Source organism: Lissotriton vulgaris, chromosome 10 (genome assembly GCF_964263255.1).
Source record: "Lissotriton vulgaris chromosome 10, aLisVul1.2, whole genome shotgun sequence".
Taxonomy (NCBI): Eukaryota; Metazoa; Chordata; class Amphibia; order Caudata; family Salamandridae; genus Lissotriton; species Lissotriton vulgaris.
The window spans coordinates 585,674,127-585,692,551 of record NC_141698.1 but is presented as its reverse complement, the minus strand read 5'-3'; the positions used below and the strand labels follow the sequence as shown (position 1 = coordinate 585,692,551).

The 18,425-nt window shown below is 43.6% G+C and overlaps 1 protein-coding gene across 1 annotated transcript in view; it reads right to left on the bottom strand.

The window, feature by feature from the left end:
• Positions 1–4,835: 4,835 nt before the first annotated feature.
• Positions 4,836–18,425, bottom strand: part of ARL6IP1 (ARL6 interacting reticulophagy regulator 1) — a 32,069-nt gene continuing 18,479 nt past the window's right edge. Inside the window, exons 4-6 of the mRNA XM_086941428.1 lie at positions 12,459–12,576; positions 7,565–7,649; positions 4,836–5,368 (exon numbers count right to left, since the gene is read on the bottom strand). Of these exons, the coding sequence (XP_086797554.1) occupies positions 5,250–5,368; positions 7,565–7,649; positions 12,459–12,576 (322 nt within the window). The 3' untranslated portion in view covers positions 4,836–5,249. The remainder of the gene's footprint in view (positions 5,369–7,564; positions 7,650–12,458; positions 12,577–18,425) is intronic.

Genomic DNA, 18,425 nt, shown 5'->3' with positions numbered 1-18,425 from the left:
GTTCCAACCATCTGTTGCCACCCCTTTCCTTATTCTCAACACAGTCAAGTACATAGAACTTCATTAGATTTGGGTTTTGATTGTGTTCAGCTGCAAAATGTCTAGCCACCGGGTACTGTTGATTAAGATTTTTTTATAGCTCTCAAATGCTCAAGAAATCTCAATTTGGCCTGTTTGGTTGTACAGCCTATATAGAAATTGTTGCATGGACATTGTAATGCATATATTGCATACTCTGTATTGCAACTTAATTGTTTTACGATTTTAAGAGCTGACCGGTCTTTTGAAATTTTTAAAACTTTGCAATTATGGCTGTATTTGCATGCCTTGCATTTCTTGCAAGGAATAAATCCCTGTATCCGATTAGGTTTCTGATGTTCTTTAGTCAGAGTGGTGCTCAGAGTGTCTTTTAAAGACTTGGCTTTTCTAAAGGTTATAGACGGGATCTCATGGATAACATCCTTTATATCTTTATCCAATTTTAGCACATCCCAATATTTTTTGAGACTGCGTCTTACTTCCCATGCTTGGCTGTCATAATTCGTGATAAATCTGATTTGCTCCTGATTTTGACATTCTTTGGGAATAAGCAAGTCATCTCTAATCATTTGATCTACTTTATCTTCAGCCTGCTTAATTATGGTTTGACTGTACCCTCTTCTACTCCTCATGATCTTCTTCTCCTGTTCAAAGCCCACTGATGTACTACAATTCCGCTTCGCTCTGATCAATTCTCCCAAAGGGATACTTCGTATTAGATTGGGGGGGGGCAGCAGCTTTTCGCGTGCAGGAGACTGGTTTCCTGCTGTGGATTTGCGAAATAAAGTGCTATGTAATTTCCCCTCTGTTATTTCTAGTCTAACATCAAGAAAGTCTAATGTATTTTGGCTCAAGTGACATGTAAACTGTAGGTTTAAAGAGTTATTAAGGATGACCTCAAACTCTTGTGCATGTGTGCCTCCCCAGACGCAGAAAATTTCATCTATGTAGCGAACCCAGAGAACGACGTGGGTACTGAAGTGGGAGAGGTTATTCACCACTAGCTGCTCCCACCAGCCCAGGTAGAGACCTGCGAAACTGGGGGCAAAGCACGTACCCATCGCCGTCCCCCGGGTTTGCTTGTACAGTTGTTTATTAAAAATAAAATAGTTGTTTCTCAGACATATCCAGGAGCGTGTGTACCAAATGAGACCGATCTGACTCTCAAAAAGTGTTTACAGGCATCTATGCTTAAATCCTGAGGTATGCTTGTATAAAGGCTTGCGACATCAAAACTTATAAGCCAATATTCTGGTTTCCATGTCAGTTCATTAATGATACTGGGAAAGTCTGACGTGTCCCTGACAAGTGAGGGTAGTGCATGTACAAAGGGCTGTAAAAAAATAATCTATGTATCTAGAGGTATTCTCTCGGAGACTACCTCCTGATGATACGATAGGTCTACCTGGTGGTGTTTGGAGGTCTTTATGGAGTTTTGGCAAAAGATACATCGCCGGGATTTGAGGGTATTTACACAAGAGATAATTATATTCTTCCCCTTCTATTGTGCCCTTAGCCTTCCAATCACTTAGTTTATCAAAATATCCGTTTAGCATCATTGCATTCCTGTTTGGTTGCAGTTATATAGCTATCACCATCACAGAGTTGTCCAAGTCCTTCACTTAAATACATGTTCAGGGGCCAAATTACTACATTACCTCCCTGGTCACTGTTCTTAACATCTGACCAACTTTCCATTTCTTTTAAAGCTGAAAACTATTTCTTATTCAAATTCAATATCTGCTTGGGTTTACGTTTATCGATTTTCTTCATTTCATCAATCATGCCCAATTCAAAGCTCTCAATATGGCGGTTAGTAATCTACGGTACAAAAATGGATTTAGGTTTGAACCCACTTTCGCTGCTCATGTCAGTATTAATAATGTCAGTATCAGTTAAATTAAGTAAGGGATTGTCACTGACATTTTCACATCCCGCCAATTCATGGACTGCATGCAACAATTCAATGTCATTTAAAGTCAATGTGTTGGGTTTAACACATATTTGATCTCTTTTAAAACTAGGTTTGGTTGCGAACCATTTTTTTAGTTTAAGTTTGCGTGTAAAACCAAACAGATCAATGCGTGCATTAGTAAAATTGAATTTGGTTGTTGGACAAAATGATAGACCTAGTGTTAATACTTAAAGCTGTTCTATTGACAAAGTACGTTTAGATAAATTTACCACAGTCATGTTAATTTCTGGGCCGATTTTCCCATTGTTCGAACTCCCACCAGGCTTGTCACATCGTTTACTGCTCCTTTTTGCCTTGTATTTGCGCCTCCTCTGCCGCCTCTTTCGCGCATCCTTGGTGGGGTGCCTTGGCGTCCCCGAGCCATCAGGGCAAATTCGATCTTTTGCTGGTATGGATTCAATGGGTTCGGATACATCGCTTTCAGCAGTATCACTATCTGAGTGGGCTGCTGACGCTCCTCCCTCTGCCTGAGCATCCTTTTCTACTGCTAATTTTCTAACAGCAGGTTTCACTTTCTTTGATTTATTTGTGGAGTCTAGTAATGCATCGAATCTTTTGGCAAAAGTTAGAATTTGCCCTTTGCTGTAATCAATTTCGTCCCGGTAAAAAAATTTGTTTTTTGCTTTTATTTCCTCTTCGATTTTTTCCAATCGTTTCTCAATTTTACTCATTTCCGGGTAAATTCACTTTGTGTATTTTGTCTTCAGTTTCAAAATTAATGCTTCACTCTCCTCATTCAGTTTAACACACTCCTTTTCAGCATGTTTGATAAGTATATTAAGCATACTGGTTGAACAAGTATGATTGTTCGCCAGCCATTCGTTAATAAGTTCAGGGTCCGGTTTTGGAAGGTCGGAATTATGAAAATCCTCAAGCCCCGCGGTATTTCGGTTGCATTCAATATATTTAGTGAGGGCAGCCGCCTCCCACAATTTAGATTGTTCTCATTTGAGAACTTTCCATAATGCATCCCACAATTGCTTTACTTAGTCGACCTTCTTTACCTGTGGCTGCGTATCATCGCCATTACTGGTCCCAGCATGGGTGAAAAGCTTTGCCGCTGCCTCTTTCCTCCTACTATTTCGTGAATCAGCCATTTTACCCTGTCACAACGCGCCCGCCGGAGTTTCGTTGTGTGCGCTGCACGTTACTCCGTTTAGCCCAGAAATCACTAATGCCGCTGTTCGCAAAGGGTGTTTTTTCTGATGTGCCAATAAACCCAAGCACTGCACCAACACTGGGGCCTTGACGCTGGTTTCTTTTTTTCACTAACTCTGTGTTGCGTTAATTTTTCAAGTCTGCACGTGACACAGGTAATAGACTTAAAGGAAGATCACTGTGGAAGTCTGAACAGTAGGACATACATAGGAGATATAAAATGAGACATCGGCGCAGCTTGCCTGTACGTATGTAAGGATGCTATCCACTCTAAAGTTACATCTGTACTCAGCCCAACTGTTCCCAGATTGTACCTTACCAGCCCAAGGAGTTTCTTCTTATTCAGCTGGTTGGGTACCTCTTTATGCTTTCACTTGTTCCTTTAATGAAGCCTGACGTCTGTTGCCGCAGCTGCCCAGGGGTGAGCTCAGGGTTTTTAAAATGAATATGAATAGCCCGATGTCAAGCAGTGAGTTTAGCACCCGGTAAAGTCTCACATCCACACCACGTAATGAACAGCTTTTCCCGGTCTCCTGGGGAGCAGCGTGTGTCCTGTGGTACATTTTGGAACGCACTGTCCAAATATATGGTGAAAGTCAGGTGTGCTGGGGCACTGGCACTGACAGAGAGCCAGGGTGCCCCCTGGCAGGCTATTCCTGTGATGGCCAGTATTTTAATGTTCTGTCAGGTAGGAAAAATCACCTAAAGCCAGTATTTTTGTTTCCACCTTAACTTTACACGCTTTAAACAGTAAATATAAAAAGAAAGCAGGAGTTGCCTCAGGGATCCCTGGATGATAATTAAGTTAACAAAGACAGAGGCCAGGTTAGAAACGAGTACAGGAGACATCCCATAATGTTCTATTTAAGGATCACAGCTCGCCCATTGTGGAATCTCAAAAGGTGACCAAATGGTGCGTTTTCCTCTCAGGGAGCAGCGCCCTCTCCACTGACATGGCCCCTGGAGATCTCGGTTTACGGAGCCTCAGACATGCAGCATTACAGCTAAACCCCTCTGGACCCAGCGGGAATGTGCAAACAGCAGATTACTGGCACATTTCTCATTTGTGCCTCGCCAAGTGAAGTGTGCAGCTTTTTTGACCCTATTAAAATCAGCGTTTCCATCAGACTTCAGAAGCTCAAAAAACTGATGGACTTTTTTTGCTGATATATTTTACTTCATTTAGAAGTACGTAAATGTCGAGGGTAAGAAAACATTTTCCACTTCCCGTACCCCAGCAGCAGAGTCCCCGGGCTCAGATTACACAAAATTCCAAACGCATAATCAATGAAAAGAAAAGTCAACTCAAATCTTTGTTAAATGAACATCAGTTTGTCAGAAGACACTGCCTGTTGACCTCAGACGCGAAATAACAGCAAAGCTTGAGGCCAGGAAAAGCCTGTGGTAGCACTTTCAAAAGCCACTCACTAAATTTCTCGCAGAGCAGTGCATGCGCTGGCTAAGAGACCTAAAAAGCGGGAAAGCTTGCGGTGGGGTGTTTTTGGGGTGAGAATAAATAATCAGTAGCGGGCCTGGGAACGAGAACATGAACATTTTTTACTTTGTCAAGTTTTCTCATAACCCTCCTTTTCACCGTACCTGTCATCTTAATAGCCCCACTCAAGGACCACAGGCACTACTTTTAGAAATGAAGAAAGAGAAATTACTTTAAAAGACGATCATTTACTTGACAAGCCAAAATTCAAGACAGATTTAAAGAAAGTGAAACATAATTTAAGTGGGGTTGGGTGGTGCTAAGAAAAAGACACAAAGATAGACCGGCATATTTACAAAGTAAGAGGCAACGTGTGCCTCACAAGTTTTGCAACACAGGACCAAACACAAAAACAAGTTTACATGCAACACATTTCAGTGACTAAACCAGTGGTTTCGAAAACAGTAGGTTTGAAAACCAGCTGATGAGTACATTATGCATTACTTTCATTTCCACACAAGGTCAGTGCAATTCAAACATTTACATTAACAAACAAAACATATATAATTAAAAAGACATCAGTGAAGAATGATGCAGACTGCTGTTCCCTTGGAAATCAATTTTTTCCTTTCAATGATTGCTTCATTCGTTTTTCTTCTCCTTTTGCTTCATAAGTTTGTTTATCTCTCTTTTAGCCATGCCAATATACTTTGTGATAAGTCCATGTTGGTTTAGCCCAGGAAGCAGAAGTAAGAAGGTCACTAAAGAAAAAAGAAAAAGATACATTCAAAACAGAAGAATATTTTTTTTTTTTTTACAAAATGTGGATAGTGGAGCAAGGGAGTTTTAACCGAAGACCAAGCAAGCCTGATCTATTGGATTTTCAAAATAGCCACACAAACATTCCATGCAGCAGGTTTGTAACAATACTGGTAACAGGCAAACAAATGGTCATTATTAGCTGAATTATGCAAATAGGCGATAAGCCACGCTATATAAAAAAAAAGGTACAAACTTAACTGGATACATTTTCTTTGTAAAACTTTAAGTGACCTTAACATCTCTTGCCCAGTTTGTAAGTGATGAAGTTTAATGCACCTATTTGATCTGAAGTGGGAGATAGGTTTCACATTTTGGCACCTACTTCACCACAAATCACTGTGCAACAATTAAGAAGCTGACTGGGGTCTCACTAGGGGACGCACTCTATTGTCAAATTAACTAAATAATATTATTGTGGAAGAGCTCCAGCAGGAGACGGCTTTAAAATTTTTCCCCCTTTGGGTTGTGCCCAACTTCTTATAAAAAGCGCACTCACAATACATTATGACGTCCCATTACATGGGCGTGTCCCTACGATGCAGTCTGCGTTCTGTACCTAATCTGTGCGTACAGTCTACTTCCTCCAGCCGTCCAAGCCCCACTAGGTGGGCATTCCCCAACTACAGAGACTGTGTAGCGCTCACTCCCACTAGACATGCATTTCACTTAACTATAACCTTCGTTTCCACACACCCCCCGTGAATTTATAGGGTTTTTATTTTTTTTCTAAACATGAACTAAAAAATTATTAACCACCCCCAATTATGACCTTTGAACCTTGGTTTCTTTCAGTATACGTATGCATTTATTAACAGGCAACTTTTTAAGATGCATATTCATCCAAACACCAAAAGACAACCAACCTAGAGTACAAATATGGAGTGAACAGTACTGAGAGCCAAGGAGAGATCTCACTTGGATTTTGACAAATGTGGTCTTCATTTGTACCTCCCATGAGGACTGGCCCATGCATTTCAGTTGTTACACGCTATGTCTTTTTTGGTCAGTAAGCACGATTTTCTTTAATGAGTTTCACCTACTGCAGGCACAACATGCTTTCCTGCAACATTCAGCATGCCATGGGCACTTACACGTTGAAAGCAGTGGGCAATGGCGGCTGCTTCTTTGAATAGGGCTTGCATTTACAAAAGTTTGAGCTGTTGGCATGGTCTTTTATTTAGGTGTTAATTAGCTAAACAAATTAAAGGCATTATCATTTACAATGCCAATAGCTTGAACTCTTGCAAATGCTAGACCTATTGCATTGCAAATGCTTATTCTCCTTTGTAGATAGCCAGAACTGCCCCTTGGAAACCAATGCCATTGTGAAAGTGTGAACTGTCCTGGCTTCACAGTAGATGTACAAAAGGCATCCATGTCTTCTTCATCCTACAACTTAGGGTAATGTTCCTTAAACAGATCTCAGCACTTATTTTATTTATTCACTAAGGAGAAACTTTAACATTTGAGTCAAACTTATAAACCATATCACATTCTTAGATCTAGCGGGACCCCCAAACTCATAGTTTAGCAATTTGCGAGCCCAGTTGATGGCACAGGCATAATCCCCAACCCTCCAGACCCCCTAAAAAGGAGGTTAGAAAGAAGGGGGAAAAAAATAATACCAGACCACAAGGCATTTAAACGATAGGGCTCGAGTTTGATACTTTCAAGAAGACTCATTCTGGAGGGAAGTTTTTTTTTTTTTGCAGCAGTAGCAGTTACAGGTTTAAATGTGGTCATTGAACACCAGTTTGAGCAGTTACCTTGTATTTACAGGATTCTGCAGACCTTAGGAATTCCTTCACCATTACACCTACATAAACCAGTTAAAACTACATAACTAGTGCAGGCCTTCTATAACAGTGACGCCTACTGCACCCGGCTCACCCAAAAACCACACAAAGCCAAATCTGAAGGAGATAGGGGCGCAAGTAATCTTGAAATGACGAAGTGAGGTCTTATTAAAAAGTACCACGTACATTTTTTAATTAACCAAGACTAAGCGAACGGCTAGATGGCAAGATTATGAAAAATGTGAGTACTACCAACAACAAAAGTCACAGAAATAGTATTTGTAAATTACCATCTCTCGTACAAAACACTAAAAATAGCAGAAGCGGACAAAAACTTACCAATAATGTATGTAAGGAGGAGGTTGTGGACTTGCTGTCCTAACCATGCAGCTACAGCCAGAGTACTGATCATAGTAATGAAGTACTAGAAAGAAGAAACAAATGACAGCATGAGATTAGGGAATGTTCAAACTTACATTAAAGCAGTAAATGAAACTATACTCACCCGAACAATTATTGTATTCTGACCCCCTTCTGCTAAGAGGACTTTCTCCTCTTGAAATGTGTACAGGCACATGCCTTCTCTTTTCAAAGATATTTTGAAAACTAATATCCTTTAGCTCAGCAAAGTCAAGGGTCTGCCCTGAAGCAGACAACGGCCACAATATTTAGAGAAAGCTCAAACAGTGAAGTTTACAGGGCAAACTTTTTGCTATGGAGGCAGCTGCAGCCTCGACTGCAGGAATACCATGGGGACGTCTTAAAAATAACTTTAAAAGACAAATAACGGGGGGCGTGGCCAAGATGGCGGAGTGAACGGTCGTGTTCCTCCCGAGCTCCTACACCCGCCTCGGCCCCGAGCCCTGAAATATTGCTTTTCCCCCCCCTTTTCCAGCCCGGAAGACCGGGCGCGGTCGGGAGAGCCTCTGACAGCGGCTGAATTGAGCTCCGGTTCCCCTGCCGGTCCGGGCATCGGGAGCGGTGAGCCCGGTCGCTGGAGCCCCGGACAGCGGTGGTGGAGCAGGCTGAATCGAGGGCCCAGCTGGTGGCGGCGCAGGCCCTGGGGATCACGAAGGGAAGTCCTGCAAGGTGTTGGTGCATTTTGGCGGCCCAGCGGAGCCGAAGGCCCGAGATCGGGGAGGGCTGGCCGGACCCCCGGCGGCACTGTGTGCCCCGGACTCGCCCCCGAGACGAATCGAGGCCGCGGCTGCGGCCTGGCCGGGAGAGTGCGAAGGCCCGGAGCACCGCCGTAGAAGCACTGACGGAACAGCTGGTTTTGGCAAGAGGTCCTGAGGGGTGCGGAAGCACGTAAGCGGCCCAGCGGAGCGGTGAGCCTGGGCCCGGAGAGCGCTGACCAGTCCTCCGGTGGTGCGAGGGGCCCCGGCCCTGCCCCAGAGACTACTAGCGGCTGCGGCCTAGCTGGAGGAGACCGGAGGCCTGGAACGCCGGGGAGGCAGCACTGTAGGAGTGGCGAGCCCCAGAGAGGAGGATCCCCGGCGCTCTGCAGATAGCGCCTGGAGGCTGGAGCAGTGCAGGTCCGGAGTCTCGAGGCCTGATTGCGACGGAGCTGGGCCCTGGACAAGAAATTCTCCCCCCCGATTTCGGCAGTGGAGGTGAGGAGCGGGCTGGGGGGGCATAAGGCGGAGCAGAGCGCCCAGGGGTGCTACAAGTTGACCTCGCAAAGAGCAAGAGTCTGCAGAGCGCCGCACCGGGGTGGCTTCGAAGTCATAGCAGCACCTGGCTCATGATAATTAGCTGGGAAGGGGCCCCTGGGAGCTGTGACTAAGCAGAGGAAGACTCCCCATGTTTAGGTGGACATAGAAGGCACGGTGGGTCCCACCGGGTGGCGCAGTAGACTTTGGGACAGTGGCGTGCTGGTCCTGGGCGGCTGCGAAGTCGCGGCACCGGCTGCAGAGGGGGACCGCCTGACCTGTGGAGGAGAGGCGCTTGCGGGAAGCGGAGAGGCTGCTGCTGCTGGTGCGGTGGTGCACCTGCCTCGCTGTCCAGCCGGGCGGCTTGAAGGCCCGGGCCTGTGTTTCTGCACACATCTGGGGAGATCGGCGACGGCGGAGGCTCGCGAAGGAAGGCACTGGTGCTCCGGGACTGGCATTGAGCACCGGCTCGACTGGTGTTGCGTTTCATTAAGCGCGCGCTGCAAGAGCACAGGACAGATGGCCGGACAGAAGGGTAATGTATCCACTGAAATCTCGTAGGGGGAGACACATTGCTATTGCGCTAGGCTCGGCGATACAGAACATTTTGATACACTGGCGTACACCCACTGTCCCCTCCATCACGGGTTGGCTTCATAGGCTGTGGCATGTTCTTGGGATGGAAAAAATATCACTTACACTGGCAGGGGACGTAGATCAATTCCAGGAGCTGTGGCTACCCTTCCATACGCTACTGGCAGCCGAATTCAGGGAGCTTACCTGCCCGAGATACCCGAGGCTACTGAGACTTACTCCTCCCATACAGTGAAAGGTCGGGGGGAAGGGTTCAGAACTGCACACAGGAAATGGGAGAGCATGCGGATGAGAGTTGCAAGTGTCGACGTTCTACCTGGTGCAGCACCGGACAGAGGGGGGTGGGACGGGGAGGAGGGTGGGCAGGGGGGTTGTTGGGATGGTTTGTTCCGTTAAAAGAGGGGTACAGCGGGGTTGTCACTCGCTTACAGTACAACGCTTGGGTATGTTACACGAGCGGGCCACCCGGGGGGGCTTTGACAAAGCTGGAACTATTGAACTTTACGGACAGTGGCATGCCCTAGAGGAAGCATTGATTTGTTTCGTCTGTGATTGTTGTTTATTGCCTTTACACTTATGCCTTCACTGATGTACCACTGTACTTAATAAAATGCTTTAAACCTAAAAGACAAATAACTACCCAAGAACCTTGAAACATTTTCGGCTTCTTTTGAAAAGAAAGCAGCTCATATCTTTCAACTTTAACTATTCAAAATAAATTTTCCCGGTCACCAACTTCACCTCTACAGAAGCACTAGATTTCTATAATATGTGAAATGATTCTGTGGTAAACAAAATCTCTAAATTTGCAGTAAGTCTCATGAAAATGCTCAAAGATGTGAGTCACTGCGTAAGGAAGGTAGCTTTGTTTCTATAAACCCTAAATGTTGAAAAAAAAAAGTTTTAAAAAGCACAAACGCACTGCAACAGTTGGCATGTAGTAAAGATAGGGAAACTCAGGGGGATGTTTTTCTACAAAGCCCAGTGGTGTGACTTGGTAGAAGAACTACAGTTTACATAAATAATTCACTAAGATCTCATTAACGAAATGGCCACGTCAATCACTCAGAATACGACAAAACTCTAAATTTCAGTACCTACAAGATAAACGGGAGGGAAGGTTTCCCACCGTAATCAGGTTCTTGACAAAAGTTGGGCTGGGGCTACAATGGGATTATTGGATTAAAATGCCGCTAAATTTCCATATTTGTGCCGCTAAATTTGCGAATCCATGCCGCTATATCCTGGGGGGTCTGGGTAACTGAATCTACTCATGCCACTACAACCACTGGTAAAGCATACAGGTTTGGCCATAAATGGTTTACGGCGCAGTTATTGGCCAATGCATGTGTACATATGAATGTACATCTTAATGGCAGTATTGGGCAAGCCCAAATAAGTGTTTTTTTTTTTTTTAAATAGACAATTGTACTTAGTCGATGACTGGTAAGTTTGCATGCAATGCTGTATGTGGTGAGCTAGCAAATTAATGTAAGAATGAGTGAACGGTTGCTGGAAGAGGAGAACTAGTGTGGAATTCCAGTTCAAAGCACAAAAACCCTGGATTCCATCAACAATAGGAACCCAGAGTCAATGGGGCCTCAAGAGTGAGCTGCATTCCAGGCACAACCGCGCTATCAATACTGAGCCACCTAAGACTTAATTTTGTATACCAATCAATGCTCCACCTCAGAGCAGCCCATTTCAGGACATACACAAAAATGTGACGCTGTCCCCATACACCATCAGGTGTCATGCTTCATCATAGGACTCCCTATGTTCATCGAAAACCCAGTTTGGTGATGGGCCAGTCTACACCTGGAAGTCAGGGAGGCATTTATAACCAAGAATGGACCAGTGAAACTGAATATATATATAAAAAAAAACATTAAAAAAAAAAAAAAAACCGATATGCCAAACTGAGCATTATATTAAAATGGAATACCTCTAGGTATTAAAAAAACAATGTGGGGGAAAGAAAAAGGAACTAGTACCCCGTCATCACTCACACAATCAACATGTTTCTGCCAGGTGGCTCATGAGAGTACGTGGCATTCTTCAATATGGAAACACATGATCCCTGCGTGGCAAGCGCCCAAGTCTGTGCCACTCACCAGTGTAGGGCTGACCTTTGTCGACTCTGATATTAGAGCCCCTAGGTACCCCACTATAGGGTCATCTGGGCTCCATGGAGGAATGGCTCAGAAACCCATGTAGTCACACATTCATCAAGGTGCGTTGCTCTGTAAACCTGATGGGGTCTGTTCCTTCGTGCCACCAAACCACGAGTATCACACAATAGCAGAAAGCGCTTCAGAAACAGATTCTGCCTTGCTCAAACGATTTACAAACCGATGAATACGAAGCTTTAAATAAAAAAAGCATTCTTGACCCACCATGCCTTGCATTGAAGGATATGCACATTGTGCACCTGTAGAACACATTCACAAATTGCAAGGGGAGCTAACAGCTGAAGTTGACCGACACATTGCCCCCTGCGGTATGTGATGGAGCAAAATACAAAGTTTAAAAGACCAACTAGTGAAGACCGCTTACCTGGAAGGCCCTCTATGTATACACAAATATTTTTGTAAGAAAAATAACGTGAGTCTGACCAGGTCATGTACCATAAAGCAAATGTTTCATATGCAAGACAAATAGCAATTAGAATTGAAGCAGTATGAAACGATGTCAAAGTGGTCATATGCTGGTTTTGTACAACCTGCTGACAGAATAAAGGAAGGTACATTACTTTAGGAAATCAAATTTTTAAAAAGTTATAAAATTCTATTTGTTGTCCTTGCTCACTAATGTTGGCAAGTTTCCAAAGTGTAAAGTGCAGAAAACGAACCAACGTTCAACTGGGTAGATCAGAAATCTTTCCAGTTTATATTTTGCATGCCCTATTTAACCTATACAAAGCAGTGAATTACAAAAACTACATTTGCGCTCAAGACACATTTGAATAAGGAAAAAGCTATGTATACCATTTTAGGCTTTTCCTCTTTCAAAGAGAAAAGACGTTTCCACCAGCCAACAATTCTTCGACGACTTTTAACAAGAGTACAACAGATCTCATGGAATCTTTGCTGCTGTTCAGTTGTCCTAATTGAGAAGAAAAAAAAAAAGACACCAGTTTTAAACTGCATAAACATGCAATGCTAAGAGTACAGATTTTTACCGATATTACCATACGTACAAAAAAAATTCAATCCTTAAATATCTAAAAGAATGTAGAGTATACTTTATTTAATTCATCCATGTAGTTTGGGTTAATAAATAAGGATATTTGGCAACAAAACTTGTTAACATTTTGCAACTGTTTTCAATAAAATAACATGCTGTACAAGATATCACTGGGAGGCAACAGTTAACAGTACCCTGAGAGGACCATTGTGTTTACTGGCTGAAGATGGCGTGCAGCAAAAAAAAAAAAACCCACATGCACGCATGTGACCTACAGTGTGAATGCAAGTCGAATCAGAGTCCACGCGACAAGCAGTAGCTTGTGAAAACAAATAAATGCTGACAAATAACCCAACATATCAAAACACAAGGAGATGATGTATGGAGTGCTGAAACTTTTCAGACACTCTCCCCCAGTCACAGATCTGGATTGAATCCATCATGGTTCTTTAGCTCACATCACCACCTCAATTCAGACCTAGCTATACGCAAATCAGTCTTGACCCTGTGCCTCATGGGAACAGTCCAGCTCAAACTGCCAAGCCAGGTCTTCCCAGAACCAGAAACAAGCATCCTGGGACCGGTTTAGTGGTAACACCCCATATCAGCCAGGCTAGCCTGAATCCAGTGGCAAATCAAGCAAGGGACCCACGTCTGGAAATACCCTGCCAATTTAGCGTCAACAAAGCAAACACAAGGAGTTGGACGGAGTACTGAAACTTTTCAAACACTCACAGATCTGGGTTGAATCCATCATCATTCTTTAATTCACTCTGCCACCACAGTTCAGACCCAGCTATATGCAAATCAGTAGGGTTCCTAGCTGGACAGGGTGCAAACCATTTCTAACACTGGTGGTCATTGGTGAGGATAGGACTTGCCTTTGTGCCCGACATACAGTTATTGGTGTATACAACTAGTCTTGACCATGTGCCTCATGGGAACAAAATGCCAAGACTGAGACAGGCATAAGCAACTGGTCTGCATTAACAAATCAGCTTGTTTAAGGACTCTTGAGATTAGCAGAACATTAGATACGTTATGTTGACTTGTACAGTGTACTTAACATCCAAAGAGTGCATCCAGGTGCTTGGCCAAGGTGAGTAGGCATGTGTGGTCCCAAAATAATTATATGAAGAGCCAAGTCTTCAGCTTCTTGCGGAACTCATACAATTCAAAAATAGCTATATTCGATTTAAAATGTACATCATAAAAGCACAGTTAATAACATCCATTTACAAGCAGACAATCATAAGGGAATAAAACAATTAATAATATTTTTACACAAGTTAAAAATTCGTAAATTTAAAAGCGAGGACTCTTCACATTGTTTTCCTTGAGTTAATACATTACAAGAATGTAACAGAAGTAGTGAACAATTCATGATCTAAAAGTTGTATGACCAAAAATTCTAGACGACATGGTCTCGTGCCCAAAGTTTATAAAATGGTCACAATCCAGCTTTTTTTTGGGAACAGAATAAAATTGACAAAATAAAAGGATGTGCATAGTGGATTGTTGTGATAAAATCACAAGAGCAAACGCCCAGGTTTTTGGACCAGTCATTTATGGCCGGGGAACTTATAAGTCTATGGAAAGACACCAGGTGGAAAAGTCAGCAACATCCTGTCATAACTCCCAGTTACATACACAAGATAGGGCTGTAGGCCACAGCATGTCATCAACAACTGTTTTTCTAATACCGGAGTTGTGTCACAATTTCTTGCGCAAGTCTAATGGACTGTAGATGCATTTAAACAGTCAGCTTTCAGTGTTCTTCTTGAAATTGAGGTAACACTATCCAGCCTAACAAAATATTCAGGATGGGCAAGATCACTCATGAATTTTCTAATATAGTTTAGCCAGGGAAAAGAAGATACCCTATGGAGCTTTAAGCAATCATTAATGATGTTCCGATTGAAGCTAGTATGTATTGTCTCCCATATTTTGTGCCATAGCAAAATTGGTTCGATCTTAATCATATCCGAAATGTACGGGATCCCAAGCTCGGAATAACAAATGATAGTAGCAGTGCTATTGGGGACCGCCAGTAAATATCTTGTAAATGCGTGCTCAGTTAATTGTAGGGAGAGTATCAGTGTGTCGCTAAATGCCTGCTCCGTACATAGCAGTTGTACTACACTTAGCTTTATAGACTGGCATTAGTTCCTCCACCGGTCTTCTGTCCAATCTTCTAGCAAAGTTAACCAGAACACCAGTGGCTTTGGAAAAATAACAGTTTCCTGGCTAAAACCGCATGTGACCAAGATCACCTGTGATCAAAAAGAATGCCCAATTATGAAAATCTATTGATACACTCCACCTTAGAATTATTAATAAAAGTATGACATTTAGCACTATTCTTACTACATTTCATTATATGTTTTTGAGCTAGTCACTACTTTGCAGACCTAATTGGGTACATGCCATTAAAACTGCATCATCTGATTATAGTAATGCGGTTATAGGGTGCTTATCAATAAGGGGCAGGTCCTGGCATAGATCAGTTAAAAGCTTGGCCGAAGCCATTAATATATAAAGTAAAAAGAAAAGGGGCGAGCACACAACCATGTCTCACCCCTTTTCCAATTGGGAATTTAGTTGTACATTCACCCAGCTTTCCATATCGAACCCTTGCACCAGTGTCTCGAAATAGCTGCCTCATGTAGTTTATAAGGGGTGAATCCACCCCATTTCCACAAGTATGCTCCAACATCGATCATGTCTCACACAATCAACACGGAGGTCCATGAATGCCAGAAACAGCCTCCCTTGCTTAGCCTGTGTATATTTAACTAGCAAAGGCTTACATTTAAGCCCTGTTTGATTGTCCCCAAGCACTGTCGAAAGCTGTATTGGAGATCAGAGATGGCAACCGTATCTTCCGCCCATGACTGCAATCTATTTCAAATAACAGGGCCTGTCACTAAGAAAAATGTTCAACGGGGACAGGTCACTTCATCTAAAGAAGTGTTTATCCAGTGGAAACATATTACAAAATTCACTTTCTATGGAAGATTTCGTTTCCGCGCTGCTCCACGTCATCATATAATGTGGTAAAGTGAACCAACCATTTCTGCTCACCGACAGCGATTTCAATTGCTGGGAGATCTCTAGGCGCTAAAAAATTCGCATTAACTGCCTTCCAGAAACGAATATGATCTCTTCGCAGATGCGCTTCATGCAGAGCCCGCCATGATTCCCCTCTTAAAAGTCTCCTTACGTTCTTTTAGCGCGCGTCTATAGGTGCTTCTAGCCATATTGATTTCCAGCTGACTGCTATCCGGTTCGTGTATAACTTTTTTTTTTAATTTATATGGGCTCTTGTGCATTTGGAGTCAAACCACCCCAGCTTCTTGGGCTGGCACTTATTAATTTCCAGGTAAACTCTTCTTAAACTCCCAGCGGAAATAGAGCCAAAGGAGTTCAAAACATCTGTGTAGGAAGCGGACTCATTAAGACAACTAGATTACATTTAGTTATAAGTAATTTAGTAACCCAATCTGATCTACTTTAGGCCAGCTCAGGGAGTGCCCGTTGATTCTATTAAGGGCAATTTTAAGTGCAAGATGCTCTGATATGCCCACCTTTTTTAATCACACTCATTGGAAAATGGTTGCTCATTTCATTAGAGTGGATTTCGAAAGTTGTCACCCTACTCGAATGGCGAGTTGAGGGCAAAATGAAATCAATAATAGAACCACACCCTCTGCCATTATAGGTACAGCTAAATGGGACTGTGGGGCTACACAATTCATTTGCGAACCCCAAATCAAATTGGCTACAGAGATTCCCAATAACCGCTAGCGTCGACGACGCAGAAAAAAGGGAACTGATGTCATCACGCCGGCGTGGGCCTATTATAGGCGTCGGTGACGTCAGCGGAGTCGCGAGCGGAGCCGTGTCTCTGTGATGTCCTATCCACGTCGGCGCGAGGCTACGAAAAGAATTTCCGAATGTTGCTGGCGCAAGGGGATATTCACAAGGTGAGGAATCCACACAGCAGATGTATCTATCAGAAAGTGAATTCAGTAGGTCCCCAGATGATGTGTGAGGAAAGTATGCATGTTTGGCACCTTTTTCAAAGGTTAAGCCGCAAGTACCCTCCCCATAGCCTGTTGGCACAGAACAGGATTTAAGTCCCCGCCCCAAACACCACATATCTTTAGCCAGATCATTCTGTAGTTTGTTCGACACACACAGGATCAGCTCTTTAGGAATCTATACTACTATTATAAAGGAAGAACTTTGAACCTTTGAGGCGGGTAAACTCGGGAACCACAGCGCCAATCCACACACCCGATACATTGTTGCGATTGTCAGGGTGTGCAGATGGACATAGGCTATATAAATTAAAAAAATATAAGTTATTTAAAAAAAATTACGAGAAAAAAAAAGTAGTCCCATTGAAGTAGCGCCGGCCGCGACGTGCGTTCTGACATCAGGAACGCAGGGAGGTGCGTCGGATGAGGTAAGGCTCCGTGGGACCCACGGACAATGTCGGGGCCCCTGAAGCCAAGGTCGGGACGGGCTGCTACTCCGGGGGACCCGCGGACAGTGAAGGGGCGGGCGGGGGCCCTGAAGCCTGATTGCTCCCGGACAAGGTCGGGACAGGCTGCTAGTGTTATTATAAAAGTTTAACAAAGCAACACAATACTTTTTATTCACATGCAACAGTATGATCTGATAGTAAGTGGCCGAAATCTTGAATGAAATCTTACTGATGTTTACTCGATTGGACATGCAAGTACACATACCTCCCTTGTTTCTCCCGAAAGATGCAAGTACCACTGGTGTGTGGAATGTTTTGTATCCATTACTATGCAGAGAGTTGTCTAACCAGGGTGTCTTGTAAACACAGTATGGGAAATCCTTCAACCAAATTTTGCACAAAGGATCTCTGGTTTTAGTTCGCGAACGGGCAACATTCCCAAATAATATGTTACAGACAGGCGACCTGTTCTTAGCACCTTCACCCCGAGTTGTGGCCATAACATGGCAAACCGTTTTAGTTTGTTGTGCTGTCTGGGTTAGTGTGTCCCGAGTACTTACAGAAGTCTTAATTAGATCGAATAAACTAGGACCCGTGCGCAAGGTGGACGACGTATTTATAGGGGGTAACAGACAGACCCACTGTTTGGACACCACGGGCATTAGTGGAAACCGGTTAATCTATATTCTCGAGAGTGGGGAAAATGTCAAAACGGTTAAATACTGGAACATTATAGAGCTCAGGAGGAAAAGCCTGGAAGCCCCTGTTCTGTACTCTCGATTAAATAACATGATGAGGTTTGTAAAAATACCCCAGAGGTAGAATGTGGATACCCGTATGCGTTCTATGTAAGTTGCCAGCTCTGGAAAAGATTGCCTGTATGAAGTGTGGAGAACAAAATGTCAGTACTACGCAGTCTCCCGCCAGAGATTTATGGTCTCTGCGAACCCAGGTAACCCTTTTTGCAGTTTTGAATCCGTTAAGCCTGTTTTTGAGGAGCCCAACCAAAATAAGGATTTATTTCTCGTCGCTCCCATGGCTCACCCATCTGGGTCATAAGAACTGGAAGGTTAGCCAAAACTATAGTATAAGGTGTAGCTGCCGGGGGTAATTCAAGCGTACATAACTTGTTCGAGGCATAGAAACCGGCTGCTAATTTGCCCTTATATTGAACAGAGCAGGAGCCCTCAACGTGGAGTCAGCAGTACAATTTGCTGGGTTCATAGTAAGATGGGGGAGGGGGGGGGGGGTTGAGCACTTAGCCTACTGATCTAAG